The following is an 18,133-nucleotide window of genomic DNA, read 5'->3' as shown; positions in this document are numbered from 1 at the left end:
TTCCTCCTTTAAAAAAATCTGCCTGGTTAGCGTTTTCCCCAAATCACTAAATAATCACTATCACTTTAAATAAAACCACTCAAATTCAACATTAAAAAAACTTTTAATAGGATTGCTGAGTGGCAATACAAGAATGCATGAATAAAGTTTCAACATCCCCAAATAAACCTAATTAATCTAGATCTTTTATATTCTCACCATCAAGCAAACACATGACTATTTTTTAAAATTCCACACATAATTTAAAGAGCCCACAAATAATCTTAAATATTAATGGCTAGAATAATGATAACTAAATTCTACATTTTTTATGAAGTTTCCTTTTAAAAACTTTAAAAAGTGAAATGCATATACTGAAGTTCTAGAATAAAAATGCACAAAATCAATTTGTTCAAGATACTTTCTTACCTCTAAATTCCCCCACGATGGTGTAGGAATAGTGATCATACCTTAAGCAAAACCTCTCTTATGGTTAAGTACAAGTAAAAATCTAGAATGTGAAGTTGGGCAGTTCAAAGAATTATGGTGATAAGCACAAACCAGAAGTCTCATCAGTAACACCAATTCTCTAGTGAATTATTACCATTCTAGAGGAGTATCAAGTAAGAGTATTTCCTTTGGGGCGCCTGGGTGGTGCAGTCAGTTAAGCATCCAGCTCTTGGTTTCGGCTCAGGTCATGATCTCAGGGTCATGAGATGAAGCTCCACATAGGGCTCCTGCTCAGCACAGAGCCTACAAAAGACTCCCTCTCCCTGTCCCTCTGCCTCTCCCCTCGCTCTCACTCCCCCACTCTCTCTTTAAAACAAATTAATAAATCTTTAAAAAAAAAAGAGTATTTCTTCTACTCACGGCAGGGCTGAGGTATCACTGATTTCTTCTATTTTCAATACTTTTGCTTTTGGAATATCACTTGCGGGCAAAAGGTCACCCTGGCTTGAATTCTTCTTACTTGCAGGGCCTGCACTTGCTCTTCCATTTGCCAGGTGAATAGGATTACTCTGTGCAGCAGCAGCAGTGCTATCTGGCACATCAATAGTCTGTATCAAATCACCAGTTTCTTCAATAACAACTTTCTTGAGTGGTTTCTAAAACAATTAAAACCAATTCTTCAAATCAACGTATAAAAGTTTCCTATTTGAGGGTCACAAGTTAAAAGGCTGCTGTGTTCTTATAACTAATATCTGCTCCATATTTAGAGAATGTACTTAGATTTTAATTTCATAGACTAACAGCTGTAAGTCAGTTCAGTCTGATGGCTAGATAGACAGGAGTCATACTCTGAGAATACAAAGAATAAAAAGATGCAGAGCACCTAGCACGTGTAAGTGTGATTGGGAGAAGAAGAGATGTACGTATACATAATTCCAAGGCAACAGGCAGCATGCCGTAAAAGGGGAAAGCACCACATGCTAAGGGAATACAGAGGAAGGAAGACAAACAGTGGCATCAGGGGAGTCGTCACAGAGAAGTACACACAAATGGCAATGTGGAAGGGCAAGCACGGTCAGTGGGAAGATGAGAAGTCCAAAGGGGCTAGAGCAAGGCGAGGAGTTGGGGGGACAAAGCCTGAAAGGCTGCTGCTTAAAGACAGCTTATAAAGGAATTGTGCGCCATGTCAAGGAGTTTGGACTTTATCCGAGGGGCAACAAAGCCAAGAAACATTATGGCCAAACCTACAGTGGGCTAACTGAAGGCAAGCAGAACAAGGTCAGACAATAACCAATATCCTGTATGAAACAGAGTAACGTTAAAATCTAAGTAGATTAAAACATAACAATAATAAACAAAAACCACCTAAGTAGATTTTCTAAATATGTAGCTGCTGGATAAAACCAGCCCAGGATTAAAGATTTGCCAAATATATTCACAAAGTTTCTAAGACGTGACCACAATGGTTTCTAATTTAACAAAATAAATAGGATTCACTGTTTATTTCAATCATTACAAATGTCAAAAATGTTCAATTTCTTCCTAAGTTTACATCTAGTATTCTATTTTTAACAAAAAAACTTTTCTTCAATTTATCCTAAGTGTTCATTCCAACTGTATGGTTGAACTTTAAATCAAAAAGTTGTAAATATAAAAACTTTAGACATATATATTAAACTCAATGTTAAATCCAGACATTCTATTAACATAGCTAAGACCTAACAGCAACAACCAAGTGTTACTGGATGAACAAACATAAATTTTAAAAGCTATTAGCAAAATTGTTAACAGAGTCCTAGTAGCAGTTCTATTTAAAATACAATCATGTTAAGCTGAAGCCTTTGCCTTGCTGAGAACTCTCAACAGCAACAGTTTTCTCTGAAGATATTAACCAAGAATGGGCATGTCTTAGTGCTGCACAATGGACTATCATTTCTGACAGGCAATAATCATTGGATTAAATTAATACAGTCCCATTTAAAACCAAATCCCTTCACTGACAACGGATGTGTGAACATGATAATAATTTTAAAATTTCCTAATCAGTGGTCTCTATGAAGTGTAGACCAGCGGGTACTGGGAGCTGCTGAGGGCTACTGATGGTTGGGAGGGATGGGGGCGGGGGGAGGCAGTGACAGTATGCTGGTTAACAGGAATGAAACACAAAAGATATCACTACAGAAAGATTTAAGAAAATATGAAAGGTTGAACTAACCCTTTCTCAAAACTAAGACTTAGATGCGTAACATTTTATTTAGCTCTACGTTATGGCCATTTCAAGAAAAGGAAGAGAAAAATAAAAATAAAACAGAAAGGGAGAAAGAGAAGGGGATGGACCAAGTAGAAAGATGAAGCTTTGCTATATAGGAAAACAGAAAAATGAAAATAAAATAAAGTATTTCAGCAGAGACTACGAGACCAGTAGACCCTTCATTTACTACCACCTGTGCAGGAACCCCAGGTCCCAGGTGACCTACATCATTGCTCTCCTACACGCTCTCCAGAGAAGATTCGCCAAAAGTACTCCCAGGCCGTCAGCCCTTGAAACACAGACTTCCCTGGCCTAGACTTTCATTTGACTCAAGTAATCCTAGGACTCTCCCGCCACTTCCTGGGCCTCCCTCTCTTTCCTGACTACTTTCCCCAGGGGTCTGGCTGTCTCACAAATATGGACTGAGAAGGAAATTAATATTCATTTCACCTAAAACTGCCTTAGCATTAATGGATATCATTTCCCTTGATCGAAACTAATCTGTGAGTTATCCTCAAAGAGAAAAAGTAAGGATTACACAGGGATTAAGTAACTTGCCCAAGATTTCAAAGTTTATAAAGTGAGGCTCAAATCAACTCTTAAAAACATTACGCCAAACTGCATCTTCTATCTTTTAAATAACGCCCACGTTTTTATTATGAAGACCTATTACAAAAATAAACAGCAATTTTCCCCCTTGCTGCTAAGATACTGATTTTGTTTGTTTGGGATCATTTACAGAATGGTTTACCCCAGATCTTTCCTTTCACAGAGGTGTTTTGTTTTAAGATCTTGCCACAGAAGACTTAAATACATGTTGCATTTTCAAACTATTAACATAAGTTGATTTTTTTTTTTTTAAAGATTTTATTTATTTATTTGACAGAGAGACACAGCGAGAGAGAGAACACAAGCAGGGGCAGTCGGAGAGGGAGAAGCAGGCTTCCCACTGAGCAGGCAGCCCGATGCGGGGCTCGATCCCAGGACCCTGGGATCATGACCTGAGCCGAAGGCAGACGCTTAACGACTGAGCCACCCAGGCGCCCCAACATAAGTTGATTTTTAAGTGAGGGAGAAGAGAACCCAACAAATGTATAAACGCTCCTTATATACTGGCCATGGGACATCATATATACAGATACTTCATTTACCACATGGCCATGTTCTTATAATTATGGACAACAAAGTCTGACAAAGGCTTTTTTAAACCTTGTGAATTTTTTGTGAAAATGTCTTATAAAGATGCAAAAGTTTAACCATTTTTTAAACCACTTTTCATTAAACATTTAATCACCTTTATTGAAAAGAATAGTAGCACATTAACATAATGTATGAAAATGAATACAATGTACAGAAGCAACTAGATTTATGCCTGGTCATGAAACAAGTATTGTCTCAGAAAATCCAAGAATAAAGTCACAAGAACACGGAGGGGGGGGCCTCTGGCTGGCTCTCAGTAGAGCATGAGACTCCAGATCTCAGGGTCATGAGTTGGAGCCCCCATGTTGGGCATGGAGCCTACTTAATTAAAAAAACAAAAAAACAAAAAGAACATTAGAAAAGCATTTAACTAAGAAATTCTCTTACTAACCTGAAATTTGAACTCGACAAAACAAACTTTTTTTGCCTCACTTTCTTCCTTTGTAAAAGCAAGATAAAAATACCTGCTCTGACTTCCTTATAAAATTGTTAAGAATCTCAAAGCATCCACCATGCATAACAGTTACTTCCAGGAGGCAGGGAGAGGATCATGACCAGTGAGGGGCACACAGGGAGATTTTGGAGACTGAGACCTTTCAATTTTTGACCTAGTTGGTGATTTCATGGGTGTTCACTTTATAATTACTTTTTAAATCTTATTATTTTGTCTTGTGGACGCTTCTGTATATGTTAGGTTAATGTCAGAAATTACCAGTCATATATATATATATATATGAAGTTATAGACAATAACTTTAAAGATTCAGCACAAAACAAATTGCTAAATTCATGCCAGCTACTCTTTCTGTTCTAATATTGCAGGAAAAAAACTGGCTTTGTTGGATTTAATGAAAAATTGTATGGTATACCAAAAACAACGTGCAATGTATATTTTTAAAGACAATTTGCTTACACTAGAGTTTTGCCTTAGGTGATTTTTTTTTTTTTTTTTTTGAAAAGAGGTAGATATGGTACTGAGGGTCTTGCAATGCAAGGGTAAACCTGGCTGAGGACACTGTACCCATCCTCAAGTTTCTCAGGACACCCCTTATGATGGACTGTGTCATTTCCCCCACATGATGGAGCTGGAGAGCAGGGGTCTCCTGCAGAGAGGCAAAGAGGCTGTTTACAGAAAGGCAGACATGCACCACCTCCGTGGATGTGCACTATACAAAGACCACGTGCTGGGTTCTCTGAGCCATGAGGCATGCCTCTAACTTTTGTTCCCGCTGATTTGAGCCCCAAGCTGTCCACAACTGTTTGATGAGTTATGAAAACACCTGAACCAGGGCCCTGTGGTGTCTTCACCAAGTATAGGGGACAGGGCTCCCCCTTATCCTTGCGGATCACCTGAGCATGTGGGAAATCCTCCGCCAGTCAGGGACCTTAGAGTAGGGAAGAGTTTAAGGTGGTGGAGAAATGAGTGGAGGGTTTAATTCTGCACAGTCTATGCAAATGAAAATAAACCTCCATGCCTTCTAGAGCCTTTCTGAGATCCAGAAGCTGGCGCCGCTCCCCTGAGAACAGCAGCTCTGTCTCTACGAAGGGCACAGGGAAGGGCAAGGTAAATGCTGTGGCCATTCTCAGTTGTATCCCTTTTGCGAAACCATCTTACTGCACAGCGCTCTCTCCTGGCCTTACCTCTGTTTTGCGTGTTGGTGAGACGTCTGCGGTGTTACTTATTTTCAAAGTGCAAACTCTTAACCCAAAAGCCTACAGGTCTCTTTTTTTTTTTTTTAGATTTTATTTATTTGACAGAGAGAGACACAGTGAGAGAGGGAACACAAGCAAGGGGGAGTGGGAGAGGGAGAAGCAGGCCCCCCGCAGAGGAGAGAGCCTGATATGGGACTCGATCCCAGGACCCTGGGACCATGACCTGAGCCGAAGGCAGTTGCTTAACAACTGAGCCACCCAGGCGCCCAGCCTACAGGTCTCTTTTCAGCGTGTATCTTGGTTGTGCCTCCAAAAGCCAAAAGTATCTAAACACTGAGGACCTTAGGGCTTTGTGTGTTTCTGGGAGTAACAGGAAGAGGATGACACCACACTCCACACTGAAGCCTCCTGGCCCGGCTGACTCCTTCCAGAGCTCCTCTAGGTGGGATCATTGTTGTTTCCTCCTTTCCTATTGTTAGGCGATTAACCTGTTCAGAATGTCTGCGGTAATCCTCACAACTGGAAAACGTGAAATGCCATCCCTCCAACTTTACATTGTGTGCTTTGTGCAATTCTGAATGGTCTTAGATAAGGTCAGTTTCCTAACTCATCACTGCTCCATCGCTGGTGGTAAATGTGCCACACATAATCCCTCCAGTTGTACCCTGGGTAAGAATATTCTGAATTATGAGAGGTGACATATTTGTAGTAGAAAACGTACACCAGCAATGAAGTCATGAAGAGAGAAAAATCAGTTACTACTGCAGGGCCAGTTCCACACAAAGTCCTTCAGCTGTGTTCATATGAGCAGGTTCTGTTGTGTCCTGAGTCACTGGTTAGGACTCATTCTGCCTCTCATGATAAAGCATGGGAATTTCATACCAGAAATCAAAACACATTTGCATTAATTCTGTTTAGAATTTTTGCCTCCTTCTTCCACAGAACATAATTACTTTGTGTCTCATAGTGTCCTTAGAACTACCTATGAATTGATAAGATAAACATAGCTGAGCTTAGCTGACATTTATAAGGAACATGTTCCTCCCAGAAAACACCATCTCAGTTCCCCTCCAAGACTGCAGGCATCCCCATCTCCCAGAGGTCTCTGAGGCCACTGACAGAACTTCCAGAGAGAAGACCCCTTTGTCAGGGAGGGAAACAAAGGAAGGTGGTCATGGGCTGGCAGGCAGAACTCTTCCACAGGAGTGGAGAATGGGCTTTTTATTCTCACTCATTCTTCCTGTTCTCAATATCCGAAGAACCACCTCCTGCAGCCACGGAGGAGGGACGCAGGGTTATCCTGGACACAGACGCCTGCCTGTCTGGAGTACACGACTTTATTCGTTTGTAATTACTTCCGGTAATCCTCTAGGATGGAACCCCTTGCCGTTCCACACTGCAGACATGGGCAGTGACGTGTGGTGATAGTTATTTAACCTCCTGGCCTCTAGTCCCCCGAGCTGCAGGCGGCACCCAGTTGGAAGGGCCAGAGTTTTCTGGCGCTGATGCTGCCCTCCCTGGGAACCTGGTGATAGGAAAGGTAGCAGGTGCTGATGCCTGCTTTTCTGGGGTTCAGCTGTTGTTGGTATTGGCTCTTTTGTCTGTCATATCAACATAGCTTCCACTTCTGCTCTGCAAGTCAGTATGGCGACAAGAAGATCCTCTTCCTTACCAGGACCATCCTGCCCGTGCTACTCCACGGGCCCCCCTTTATCACTATCCATGGGCTATGAGCCACCTCCACCTCCTGCACCTCAGCGGCCCCAGGGACCACATGCACCACCCCCACCTGCATCAGCTGATAAATGATGTGAGCAGTGTGAGATGACTTGTAAAGCACGTTCATCTTTTGTTGTTGTTGAGATTAAGTGCTAATTTTAGATCTAACCCCATATGAGATGCAAGGCTATTATTATAATAAAATCATAATCCCAAATAAAAATGGTACTAGAAATTAAAAAATACTTAATTATTATAAAATGTAAAACTACCTAAAATTCCTTTAATATCAGAAAATATGTCAAAATATTTAAATTTATAGTGCTAAATTAAATCACTGAAAAAGTTTTCCCAGAATTCTAAACAGCTGAATTTTCCCCATTTTTATTATGTCAATAATTATCCTAAGAGTGCTTTTTAAAGATTCTAAGAGGAGTTTATTAACTCAACAGTTTGCTTCCAACTCTTATTAATACAACACTGATATTTAAAAAGGAAGGAAAAAAATGAAAGAAAAGTGCTTCACTTACAGTTGACCCAAGATGAGATGGATTATCAATAGGTTTTATCACATTTTGCCTTTGTGTAGAATCGAGAAAAACGTCATCCCAGTGTCCTTTCTCAATTAAATCCTTGAAAATAAATTTGTAAGCATGACTACCAAAATACATTCTCAAGTTAATTATGTAATAGATAATGTGTTTCTGTTTTAGAAAATAAGACCATATTTTGGTGAAAAGATTACATTACCTTTTTAATTTTGGAAAGTTCAGTTACTGCTTGCTTATTCCCAGGTTCCAAAAGTAAAACAGTTTCAAAATCTAAAGTGAATTTTTAAGAAACAGAATAAATTAGTGAAAATATTTACAGAGTTCAAGCCATGATACATTTAGTTAATAACCCATGTTTCTCTCTAGAAACTTTACTCAGGACGCTAGGAAACAGGTGAGCAATAATAAGAGCTAAACATCGACTAAGTGCTCCTCTAGTTACTTTATGTGAATTCTCGTGTCACCCTCATTACAATCCCACTTTCCAGATGTTACAACTGAGGCCTAGAGGTCATCTAACTTACCAAAGCTCATACTGTTAAAAAATGACAGGGTTACTCACCAAATGTAAGACAGAATCTAAGAGAATTCCATATAATGGAATATTATTCAGCCTTAAACCTTGAAGACATTATGCTAAGTTAAAGAAGCCAAACACAAAAGGACAAATACTGCATGATTCTACTTATATGGGTTACACCTACAATAGTCAAATTGAGACAGAAAGTACAGTGGTGGTTACCGGGGGCTGGAGAAGGGGGGAATGGGGAGTTCTTGTTAATGGGTAGATTTTCAGGATTGGATGATGAAAAAGTTCTGAAGATGTATGGTGGTGATGGTCGCACAACAGTGTGAATGTACTTAATGCCACTGAAATGTACACTTAAAAAATGGTTAAGATGGGGGCGCCTGGGTGGCTCAGTCGGTTAAGCAGCTGCCTTCGGCTCAGGTCATGATCTCAGGGTCCTGGGATCAAGCCCCACATGGGGCTCCCTGCTGAGCAGGGACTCTGCTTCTCCCTCTCCTCCCCACTTGTGCTCTCTCTCGCTATCTGTCCCTCTCTCTCAAATAAAGAAATAAAATCTTTAAAAAAAAAAAAAAAAGGTTAAGATGGCAAATTTTTATGTTATGTATATTTTACTATTTTTTTAAATGCATGAGCTTCAGCTGAAGCCAGGCTTAGAGAGAAACTGTCAGATTTAAATGTACATATCAGAAAAGGAGGAAGGCTTAAAATCAATTATCTAAGTATTGATGTCAAGATATCAGAAAAACATCAAATTAAACCTAAACAAAATTGGGGCGCTTGGGGGCTCAGGTCATGATCCTGGGATCCTGGGATCAAGCCCTTGTTGGGCTCCCTGCTCAGCGGGGAGTCTGCTTCTTCCTCTCCCTCTGCCCCCCACCCCCACTCATGCGCATGCGCGCGCGCTCTCTCTCTCAAATAAATAAAATCTTTTTTTTTTTAAGATTTTATTTATTTATTTTGACAGAGAGAGAGAGAGAGACAGTGAGAGAGGGAACACAAGCAGCGGGAGAGGGAGAAGCAGGCTTCCTGCTGAGCAGGGAGCCCGATGCGGGGCTCGATCCCAGGACCCAGGGATCATGACCTAAACCAAAGGCAGACGTTTAACAATTGAGCCACCCAATAAAATCTTTAAAACAAAATAAACCTCAACAAAATTGAAGGAAAGGAATAAAGAGCAGAAATAAATGAAACAGAAAACATCCACAATAAAACCAAGCTGGTTCTTCAAAAAGACTAATAGAACAAAACTTAAAAGATAGATCCTGGAAAAATAAAATAACTAGTAGCAACACTGCTACTAGTTATTTATAAAAAGGAGCATCACTGCAGATCTCACGTTATCCTCTAACCTTTAACGGCTGATTCCCTTTCTTTTTATTTTTGCCTTTTCCTTCTCACCTATAATTCAAATTATTCATTAACTTTGATTGGCAATTAGCCAGGTCAGAGTGTACACTATTAAAGTAAAAGATAATCTGGTCGGGCGCCTGGGTGGCTCAGTTGGTTAAGCGACTGCCTTCGGCTCAGGTCATGATCCTGGAGTCCCAGGATCAAGTCCTGCATTGGGCTCCCTGCTCGGCAGGGAGTCTGCTTCTCCCTCTGACCCTCCCCCCTCTCATGTGCTTGCTCTCTCTCAAATAAATAAATAAAATCTTTAAAAAAAAAAAAAAAAAAGATAATCTGGTCCAATATGGAAGTTGCATTCCTTCAAATCTGCAAACTATTCACGATCTGAACTGTGAAAGAAAATTTACTTCTCTAAGTTCTGTATCCTTGAACAACAGAAAAGCTACATAAATCTCTGCGTCTGTAACTTAAGAGTCTCATAAGGACAAGTGAGTGATAGCTGTTTTAAAAATAGTCGTACCTTGTTTGGCCTCATTTAACTTTCCCAAAAATGTTCTTGCCGTTCCTCTTCTGGCAAAAGCTTTAGAGTATGAGCCATCTAATAAAATAGCTTGTGTGCAGTCTTTTTCGGCTTCTTCATATCTATTTAATATGACAAAATTACCAACTGGAAAATGCAGCTTATAGATAAACTTCACATAAACGGAGTTTCTAACGTAAAACGCAGGCATATTATTTTAATTAAAAACTCCCAAATCTGTCTTTGAGGGGAAAGACTTTTTTTTTTTTTTAATTGTTCACTCTCACCAAATCTTGGAAACATCTAGGAAGGAGTGAAAAGGTACGAGGTTAAAAGAAAGTCAGGAAGAGTGTGCTGGAAGAATGTAAGAAATGATGGCAAAATACAAGCAGAGCAGACAAAAGAATACCACGTGCTGGCAGCCCACTTCCCCCTCAACTTTCAAAACACACAGGTACTACACTGACAATTAAAACTGGCATTAATTTTCTAATATTTACCCACCTAAGGATCACCTAAGGTATACATCACCTAAGGAAAACCAACCTACGCAAAACTTAGGACTCGTTATATGTGTGATGGCATATCATCTAACGTTTTCATAAATTCTACTCAACCATGCAACCAGCCATCAATTCAGTCAGACTGGGTAGTGCTCTAAAAAACAAAGTTAAAGAGAGCTAAAAAAAACAAAACAAAACAAAAACCAAACAAAAAAACTGAAGACCCTCCTATATGTCAAAATGACATTAATGAATTACTGTAAATTTATTTGGCATGATAATGGTATTACAGTTATGTACAAAAGATCCTTTAGGGATAAGATGTCATCATGTCCTAATTTGCTTTGTAACAATTCAGATGGGAAAAAAGCTAACTAAATATAATGACAAATGTATGGCTTGTTAAAACTAGATGATTTGGTACATGGGATTTATTATATTACTTTCATGAAAGCCATAAAAGTTTCATAATAAAAAATTCCAAAAAAAGAGACTCTCCCGTAATTACATTCTCCCCAAAGCCTAAAATGAATGCCATTCTACCCTCAAAACAAGACCTCATAAGAACAAATCAAAATTTCTAATGAAACACCTTTTAATTCTTTAATTCACTTTTCAATGAAATTATGTCTGTCTGTACAAGTGTGTGTGCCCACGCCCCACTAACAGATTTTCTATTTTGCTGATTGTATCATTCTCTCATTCCAGACACATGCATGCCCTCCTCCCCCCGCCCCAGTTTTCAGGGTAAAGTACTTTAAGGAGCACAAAGTCAAGGGCTTGCCTGACTCTCCAGCCTTATCTCTACCACTGTACCCTGTGTAACAGCCATAATATGGGCCACTTGCCCTTTCCAGAAGTTACATCAACTTTTCCACTCTTGTGCCTTTAAGCCTATACTGGGATACTCAACCTGTTTTTCACCTCACTTACTCTAACCAAAATAATGTATCTCTATTGTGTCTGTTAGTTTAAATGAGAATAAATATACAAACAAAATTTACTCCTGTGACAGGAGTTCCTAACCTGAGGGCCTTTGAGAGATCTGAAAAGTTGGATGGGAAAAATATTACTCCTTATTTTCACTAACTCTTAAATGGGATTTGGCTTTTCTATTATAACTGCAGACAAGAAAACCACAGTAGCAAAATCAATAGCTAGGACTTCGCCCCAATAAATATCATTGATATTTTCATATCACATTACAACTGTTACAGATATCTCAAAATATTATTTATGTTCACCACTATTTCAGAATTATAGTAGTAATTAAACCTGCTATTTGTTTGTATGTGATCACAGCATCCCGGTCTATAAATGCTCCTAGGACCTAACTGGCCAACTATTAGGCAACTAACTCTGCCCCTAGTAGTCATTCAGATACCAAAGAGCAAAGTCATAGGTCACCACACTGGTAACATAATCATCTGTGTTACTTTTCTTACTTCCTATCCACACTTATTAGTTCATCAGTATGTGGAAGAAGATGTCACAGATCAGCCCAAATTTAAATTTTTATATTATGTCTTCAAAGCAAATTTTTAGCTTTAAATCTACCTGTATTTTAAATGTAGCTTCTCATTTTGTTGTGTCAATAAAAAAGTATATATACCACTGTGTCACAAATTGTAGTATCTTAAAAACTATATTTCAATATAATTGGCTGCCTCTGTAGTCCCAAATGTATAATTATGCATTCAAAGATATCCTGAGAAAGGTTCCCCATGCAGCCAAATGAGTCCACGGCACCAAAAAAAGTTCAGAATCCCTATTCTAAGTATTCAGGGTTTTTTCTTAAATTCTGTCACTAGTATATAAAATATTATTACAAGAGATGTAAAGAACTGTGAGACAGTTTCTGCGAGCAGATATATCCAGCTGATTGTTCAACTTGGAACCCTTGAGTGCATCCAGAAACAGCTGTTAGTATATCACAGGAACAAGTCTTAGCTGTATATATAATCAATCAGCCGATCTCAATGGCAACAATTCTCTTTTGTTATGTATGGATGTGCATATATAAAACACTGCCAGATAAGAATTTGCCCAAAAGGTTCTGAGGTTAAAAATAATTTTTAAATCACTAATTCAGAGTAACATGCATTAAACAATTAATGAAATGTTAAATTGTGTAATGCCACACTATTACAAGTGGGAAAATAATAACAAGAGCTAACATTTACTGAATATGTACTGATACACACTCAGTTTCTCTCTCATTTAAATTTAATGCTCATGAGTAAATAAATTATATTTTAATTTATTATTTATCTAACATGTCAATTTATGGTAAATTTCATTTTCATCCTGAAAAGCATTAAATAGAACCAATACTTACTTCTGAATCCTCAGATAGGCCATCGCTCTGTTACCTGGAAGAAGGGCATTAGTGCCATCTGCTGCTATCCCCCGAGTATAGCATTCAATTGCTCTTTCGTATTTCCCCTCTTTGAAAAATCCATTCCCCTATCATTTTGGAGAGAAGTATAAAGAAGAATGACAAAATACGCAAAAAATTAGCTGAATTCAAATCTTAAGTAAACACTACAAGAATACTCATCAACACTGTATCAGTAATTAAAGTATATTTTAATGTTAAAAATTTAGTCCATGATACATGTTCTAGAATCTGTTAGTTTAGGTTGTTTTTTGTAATGGCATTATTCTCTTTTCAGTACTAAAAAGAAAAAAATGTATACTACTATACTACTTTGCACCATTAATCATTATTCTACTAATTAAATATTACACAAAGCTTAAATCTAAAAACATACTTCAATAAATAGAGGCCCAAATATTATACTCCTTAGTTGTATTGGAAGCTGTACAATAGAATTTCATTAACTCAAATAATTTTTGTGAAAGAACAGAGTACCAGAATTGTACAACTCATTCTTTGGTAATACTAACATGCCTAAACACAGGATAAATCAAACCATATTGGAATGTGTACCAGATTTCACTGTAATATTTATTTATAATCAGTCAGGTTTATCACAATCAATATCATTCCATAAGTATTTATCATTCCATAAGTATTTTTCCAAGAAAAGCTACAAATATGTTAAACTAAATCTCAACTCAGGATTTCTAAAGGAATTTTGACCAGAAAACAGTCCAGTGTGAATTAATGAAAAAAAATTCTATGTAAGAATGAATTGTAACTTATTTCTACATTAAATTTATAACCATCTATATGTAAATATGTTAAAATCCTCAAAAGTAACTTCTTCCCTAAAATATACTATTTTTTTAAATTATGTATTAAATCATCAATTACTCAAATTTTGAATTAGTAACCTCCAGGGGTTTTTTAGTATAATTTTCAGTTCCTACTGAAGAATCTTAGTATTAGAGAAGACAGAAAGAGACACAAGAAATGAAGAGTAAACTCAGCAAAACATATATGTGTTGAAATCCCTCTGGATTACCAGATCTTTCTCTGAAATGGCCTGCTGCTTATTCTTTTGCTCTTCAATTTGTTTTTTCTCTCCTTCAGTTGATTTAATCATTGTATCAGCTCCCTTTGGATATGAATTTTCTTTGGATGTTAAAGCCTAGGAGACACAGTAGTCAGCTAAAATAAAACAAGTAACGCAAGATACACATACATTTGACTTTAAAATACTAAATCATTCAAATGTATTAGAATTTCTGTCACATTTCAAATTAATATTGAAATAATAGTTTTTACGCTAATCAAAGTCTAATTCAAATTAAAAAACAAAATAGTGGATTTAATATACATCTTATTCCAATTAAAATAAGCCATATCCACTAATGGTAGTTGTTCATTTATTTATTCAAGAAATATTTATTGAATTTTTACACAGGCCAGGCACCATTCTAGTAACTATTTTCAAAAATAAACAGATAATTAAGACCACATCACCAAATTTCTCATATTTAATATTGAGTCATTACTTAATCTCAGACAAAATACAAAAATATGTAACATAATTCACCATTATAAGCGAGTTGATAAATTTATCAGCAGATTATGTGCAGTAAGTAATGGCAATATTTAAAAGCAGATCTTCCCCAAACATTGTCACTTTTTTCTCAAAGTTTCAACAGATGGCACAATACTTGTAACTGATTCAACAGCAACATGAAAGGAATATGTAACATCATTTGACAGCAAATTTTATAGCTAAGTAACAACTTTTTCTCACTGTTAAGTAATTAGTATTGCTTTTGCTAAAATATAAACTATGAGGATGGAGCAACTTAAAATTACAAAATCAAACTTACTTACTTTTACTTACAAAAGTAAAAGTTTGGTACAGAAATCAAAGCACAAGCCAAAAAAGAAAAATCAGTGGGATAAAGAGAAATAATTCTATCATCTGGGAAAAAATAAAGCAGCAGGAGTTCACAGACCTCAGATGACTTTTTTTTAAGACTTTAAGTAATCTCTACACCCAACGTGGGGCTCGAACTCACAACCCCAAGATCAAGAGTTGCATGTTCTACTGACTGAGCCAGCCACGTGCCCCTCAGATGACTTTTTTAAGATGATGACTCCTAAGGATCTTTAAATACCATTCATTCTACTTCCTCTGGCTTGCAAATCTGTTTAATAAAACTATACAGTACAAAGAACTAAAATTAGAAAAAATCTGTATTAAGTAATCTACAGTACAAAGACTATGCAAAAACTTTTACTTCATCAAATAAAGGTAAGTAATGCACTTAATTTAAGTAACTATGATTTACCTGATTAATTTTCCTGAGTTCATTCGTTGCTTCGAAGTTATTTGGTTCCAGTTCTAATACTTGTTCATAATCTGGGTAAGCGAGAAGATTAATATTTAAAAGATAGGATATTTTAAAAATTCTGTAAAACAATAATCATTTGCTACCTGTGACAAACAGGCAAGTGTCCTGCAGCAAAATTAAGAGAAATAAGAAATACTAACCAACAGCAGGCTACTGGACTTTCTCCATTCTCCCCCAGGACAAACAAAACCCTGACAGGATCCCACAACAAATCATGTTCTTCCACCAGCCCCAGGAAGGATACTTGCTATCATTAAGTTGTACATCATAAAACCAAGAAGCAGCAGAATCCCAGATTATCAACTTTATTTAGATTTTATAATTTACAGTACACAAACCTATTTTAGAGAACAATAAAAGGCTTAGATTTTACAAATTAAGAAAAACGTGTTAAGAACTTTATGTACAGTGCCTCTGCCTCAAATTATCCAACAAGGTGTTTTAATCCCTATTTTACAGGCAAGAAACTGAAAATCATAGGAGATCCTTCCATAACCTTCCCTTTGGTCACACAGCTAATACACGGTGGAGTAAGAATTTGAACCAAAGTGAAACTGGTGGCAAATAATGCATTCTTTCCCAAAGTATCAAGATACTTTTAAATAGCAAAAGTGAGCTTTATTAAAATACAGAAAGCTCTCTGAAGGTGAGAACGGTGATTGTCTAGTATTCTTTGTAAAGCATCTGTCAAATTAAACAAAGAATTTTTTAGATACTAGGGCCTGGAAAATAATACCTTTTTTGGCATCCTCTAATTTTTGCAAAGCAAATCGAGCAGCACCTCGTCTTGCATAAGCCTTTGTATAACTTCTATTCAAGGCAATTGCTAAATTACAATCAGACTCAGCAACAGCAAATCTGCAATTTAAAAAAATTAAGGTTAATAAAATTCATGTGTTAAACCAAAACTTCAAAATTTGTTTCTGAAACCCCCAAGAAGGGGATTTAGTTCCCAAAGGTGTGTTACCCACCTTCTTTTATTTACTTAAGGCTACTGAAAAACAGTAATTCGTGATGGTGAGATGTAAGTAATGTTCCCTTTAAAGCAAGGAACGAGAATGTCCACTATCACTGCTTTTTGTCATCATTGTACTAGAGGTCCTGACTAATGCAGTTTCATAAGGAAGAAAAACAGATAAAAAGACTGGAAAGGAAGGAATAACACTGACATTCTCAGATGATATGATGGTCTACCTAAAAAACTCAAAACCATCTAGAGACACTGTTAGAAATAGTGAAAGTTTGCCAGGTGGCTGCTTTACTAGAGATAAGCAACAAAAACAGAAATAAATCTAACAGAAGATATTTAAAGACCCATACACAGAAAATTTGAAGACCGTCTTCAAAAACATTAAAGACTTAAGTGGAGATACAGCATATTCATGATCTATAATAAGTCACAAAACGTAGCAATATAATTCTCCCCAAACTGAGCTCTGAATCCAAAGCAATTGTAATCAAAACCCCAACATAATTTTTCAAGGAATTTGACAAGATGATTCCAATATTTACACTGATAAGCAAAAGTCCAAGAATACCCAAGACATTCCTAAAAAATAAGGTAAAAAAACATGCCCAGTGTCAAATATCAAGACTTGTAATTATAATGCTATAGCAATTAAAGATAGTATGGAATGGGCAGAGGGATAAGCAACAGATCAATTGGAGAACAGAGTGATAAAAAAGAGATCAGCGCAAACTTGATATAGAACAATGGTGGCATTGCAAATCCATGGGAAAAGCATGGATATTCAATAAATAAGACTGGGGGGCCCCTGGGTGGCTCTGTCGTTAAGCATCTGCCTTTAGCTCAGGTCATGATCCCAGGATCCTGGGACCCCTGCTTGTGCTTTCTCTGTCTCTCTGTCTCTGACAAATAAATAAATAAAATCTTTTTTTTTTAAAGAAAAAAAAGGTATTTCTTGAATGTTAAAATTTTTAACTGTTAAATTATTATTTGGAAATATAAATTATATGGGTATCTGAGTTTTTACTATTTAAATGACATATTTAAGTCTTTGAAACTTATTAATATCTTGACAAATTACAATATTTACATTTTGTAATATACCTACAATTTAGTATGTGTAAGTTATGGAAAATAATTTTAAATAAACCCACATGCACCCACCATGCACTTAGGAAGTAGAACATTACTATTATTTTTGAAGCTACCTTGATACTCCTTTCCATATCCTGACCCTTGCTTCTCTCCCAGTTAGCCACTGTTTTAAGTTGCATATTATTCTTTTGGTTTAAAAAAATTCATCGTATATGTATATATTCCTATGTAGTATATTGTATGACTGCTTATTTTTGAGCTTTAGGAGTGTATTATACTGAATATAATTTTCTATGGCTTGCCTATTTCTCTGAATATTATATTGCTAGGATTTGTTCATGTTTTGCATGTAGCTGTAGATCTTTCATTTTCACTGTTATATGTAATTCTTTTCTAGGAATATACTATTCTGTATCCATTCTCCTGTTGGCTGGATTGTTGGTCTCCTTTCTTTCTTTCCTTCCTTTCCTTCCCCTTCTCCCCCTCCCCTCCTTTCTCCTAGGGACTCCCACCCTTCTTCTCTTCCTTATTTAAGGCAGTGATGGGGCGCCTGGGTGGCTCAGTCATTAAGCATCTGCCTTCGGCTCA

The 18,133-nt window shown here is 37.0% G+C and overlaps 1 protein-coding gene across 2 annotated transcripts in view; it reads right to left on the bottom strand.

Moving 5' to 3' along the window:
- Positions 1-18,133, bottom strand: part of RPAP3 (RNA polymerase II associated protein 3) — a 39,619-nt gene that overhangs the window by 5,020 nt on the left and 16,466 nt on the right. Inside the window, exons 6-13 of one of the 2 annotated variants that reach the window (XM_021704800.2) lie at positions 16,220-16,341; positions 15,421-15,491; positions 14,133-14,258; positions 13,040-13,167; positions 10,199-10,320; positions 8,002-8,072; positions 7,782-7,883; positions 850-1,085 (exon numbers count right to left, since the gene is read on the bottom strand). In XM_021704800.2, the coding sequence (XP_021560475.1) occupies positions 850-1,085; positions 7,782-7,883; positions 8,002-8,072; positions 10,199-10,320; positions 13,040-13,167; positions 14,133-14,258; positions 15,421-15,491; positions 16,220-16,341 (978 nt within the window). The remainder of the gene's footprint in view (positions 1-849; positions 1,086-7,781; positions 7,884-8,001; positions 8,073-10,198; positions 10,321-13,039; positions 13,168-14,132; positions 14,259-15,420; positions 15,492-16,219; positions 16,342-18,133) is intronic. The other variant, XM_044914871.1, reaches the window with a different exon arrangement.

The sequence above is a fragment of the Neomonachus schauinslandi genome, chromosome 5 (assembly GCF_002201575.2).
Source record: "Neomonachus schauinslandi chromosome 5, ASM220157v2, whole genome shotgun sequence".
Classification (NCBI taxonomy): domain Eukaryota; kingdom Metazoa; phylum Chordata; class Mammalia; order Carnivora; family Phocidae; genus Neomonachus; species Neomonachus schauinslandi.
The sequence above is the reverse complement of the archived record's forward strand: the minus strand, read 5'-3'. Positions and strand labels throughout refer to the sequence as shown.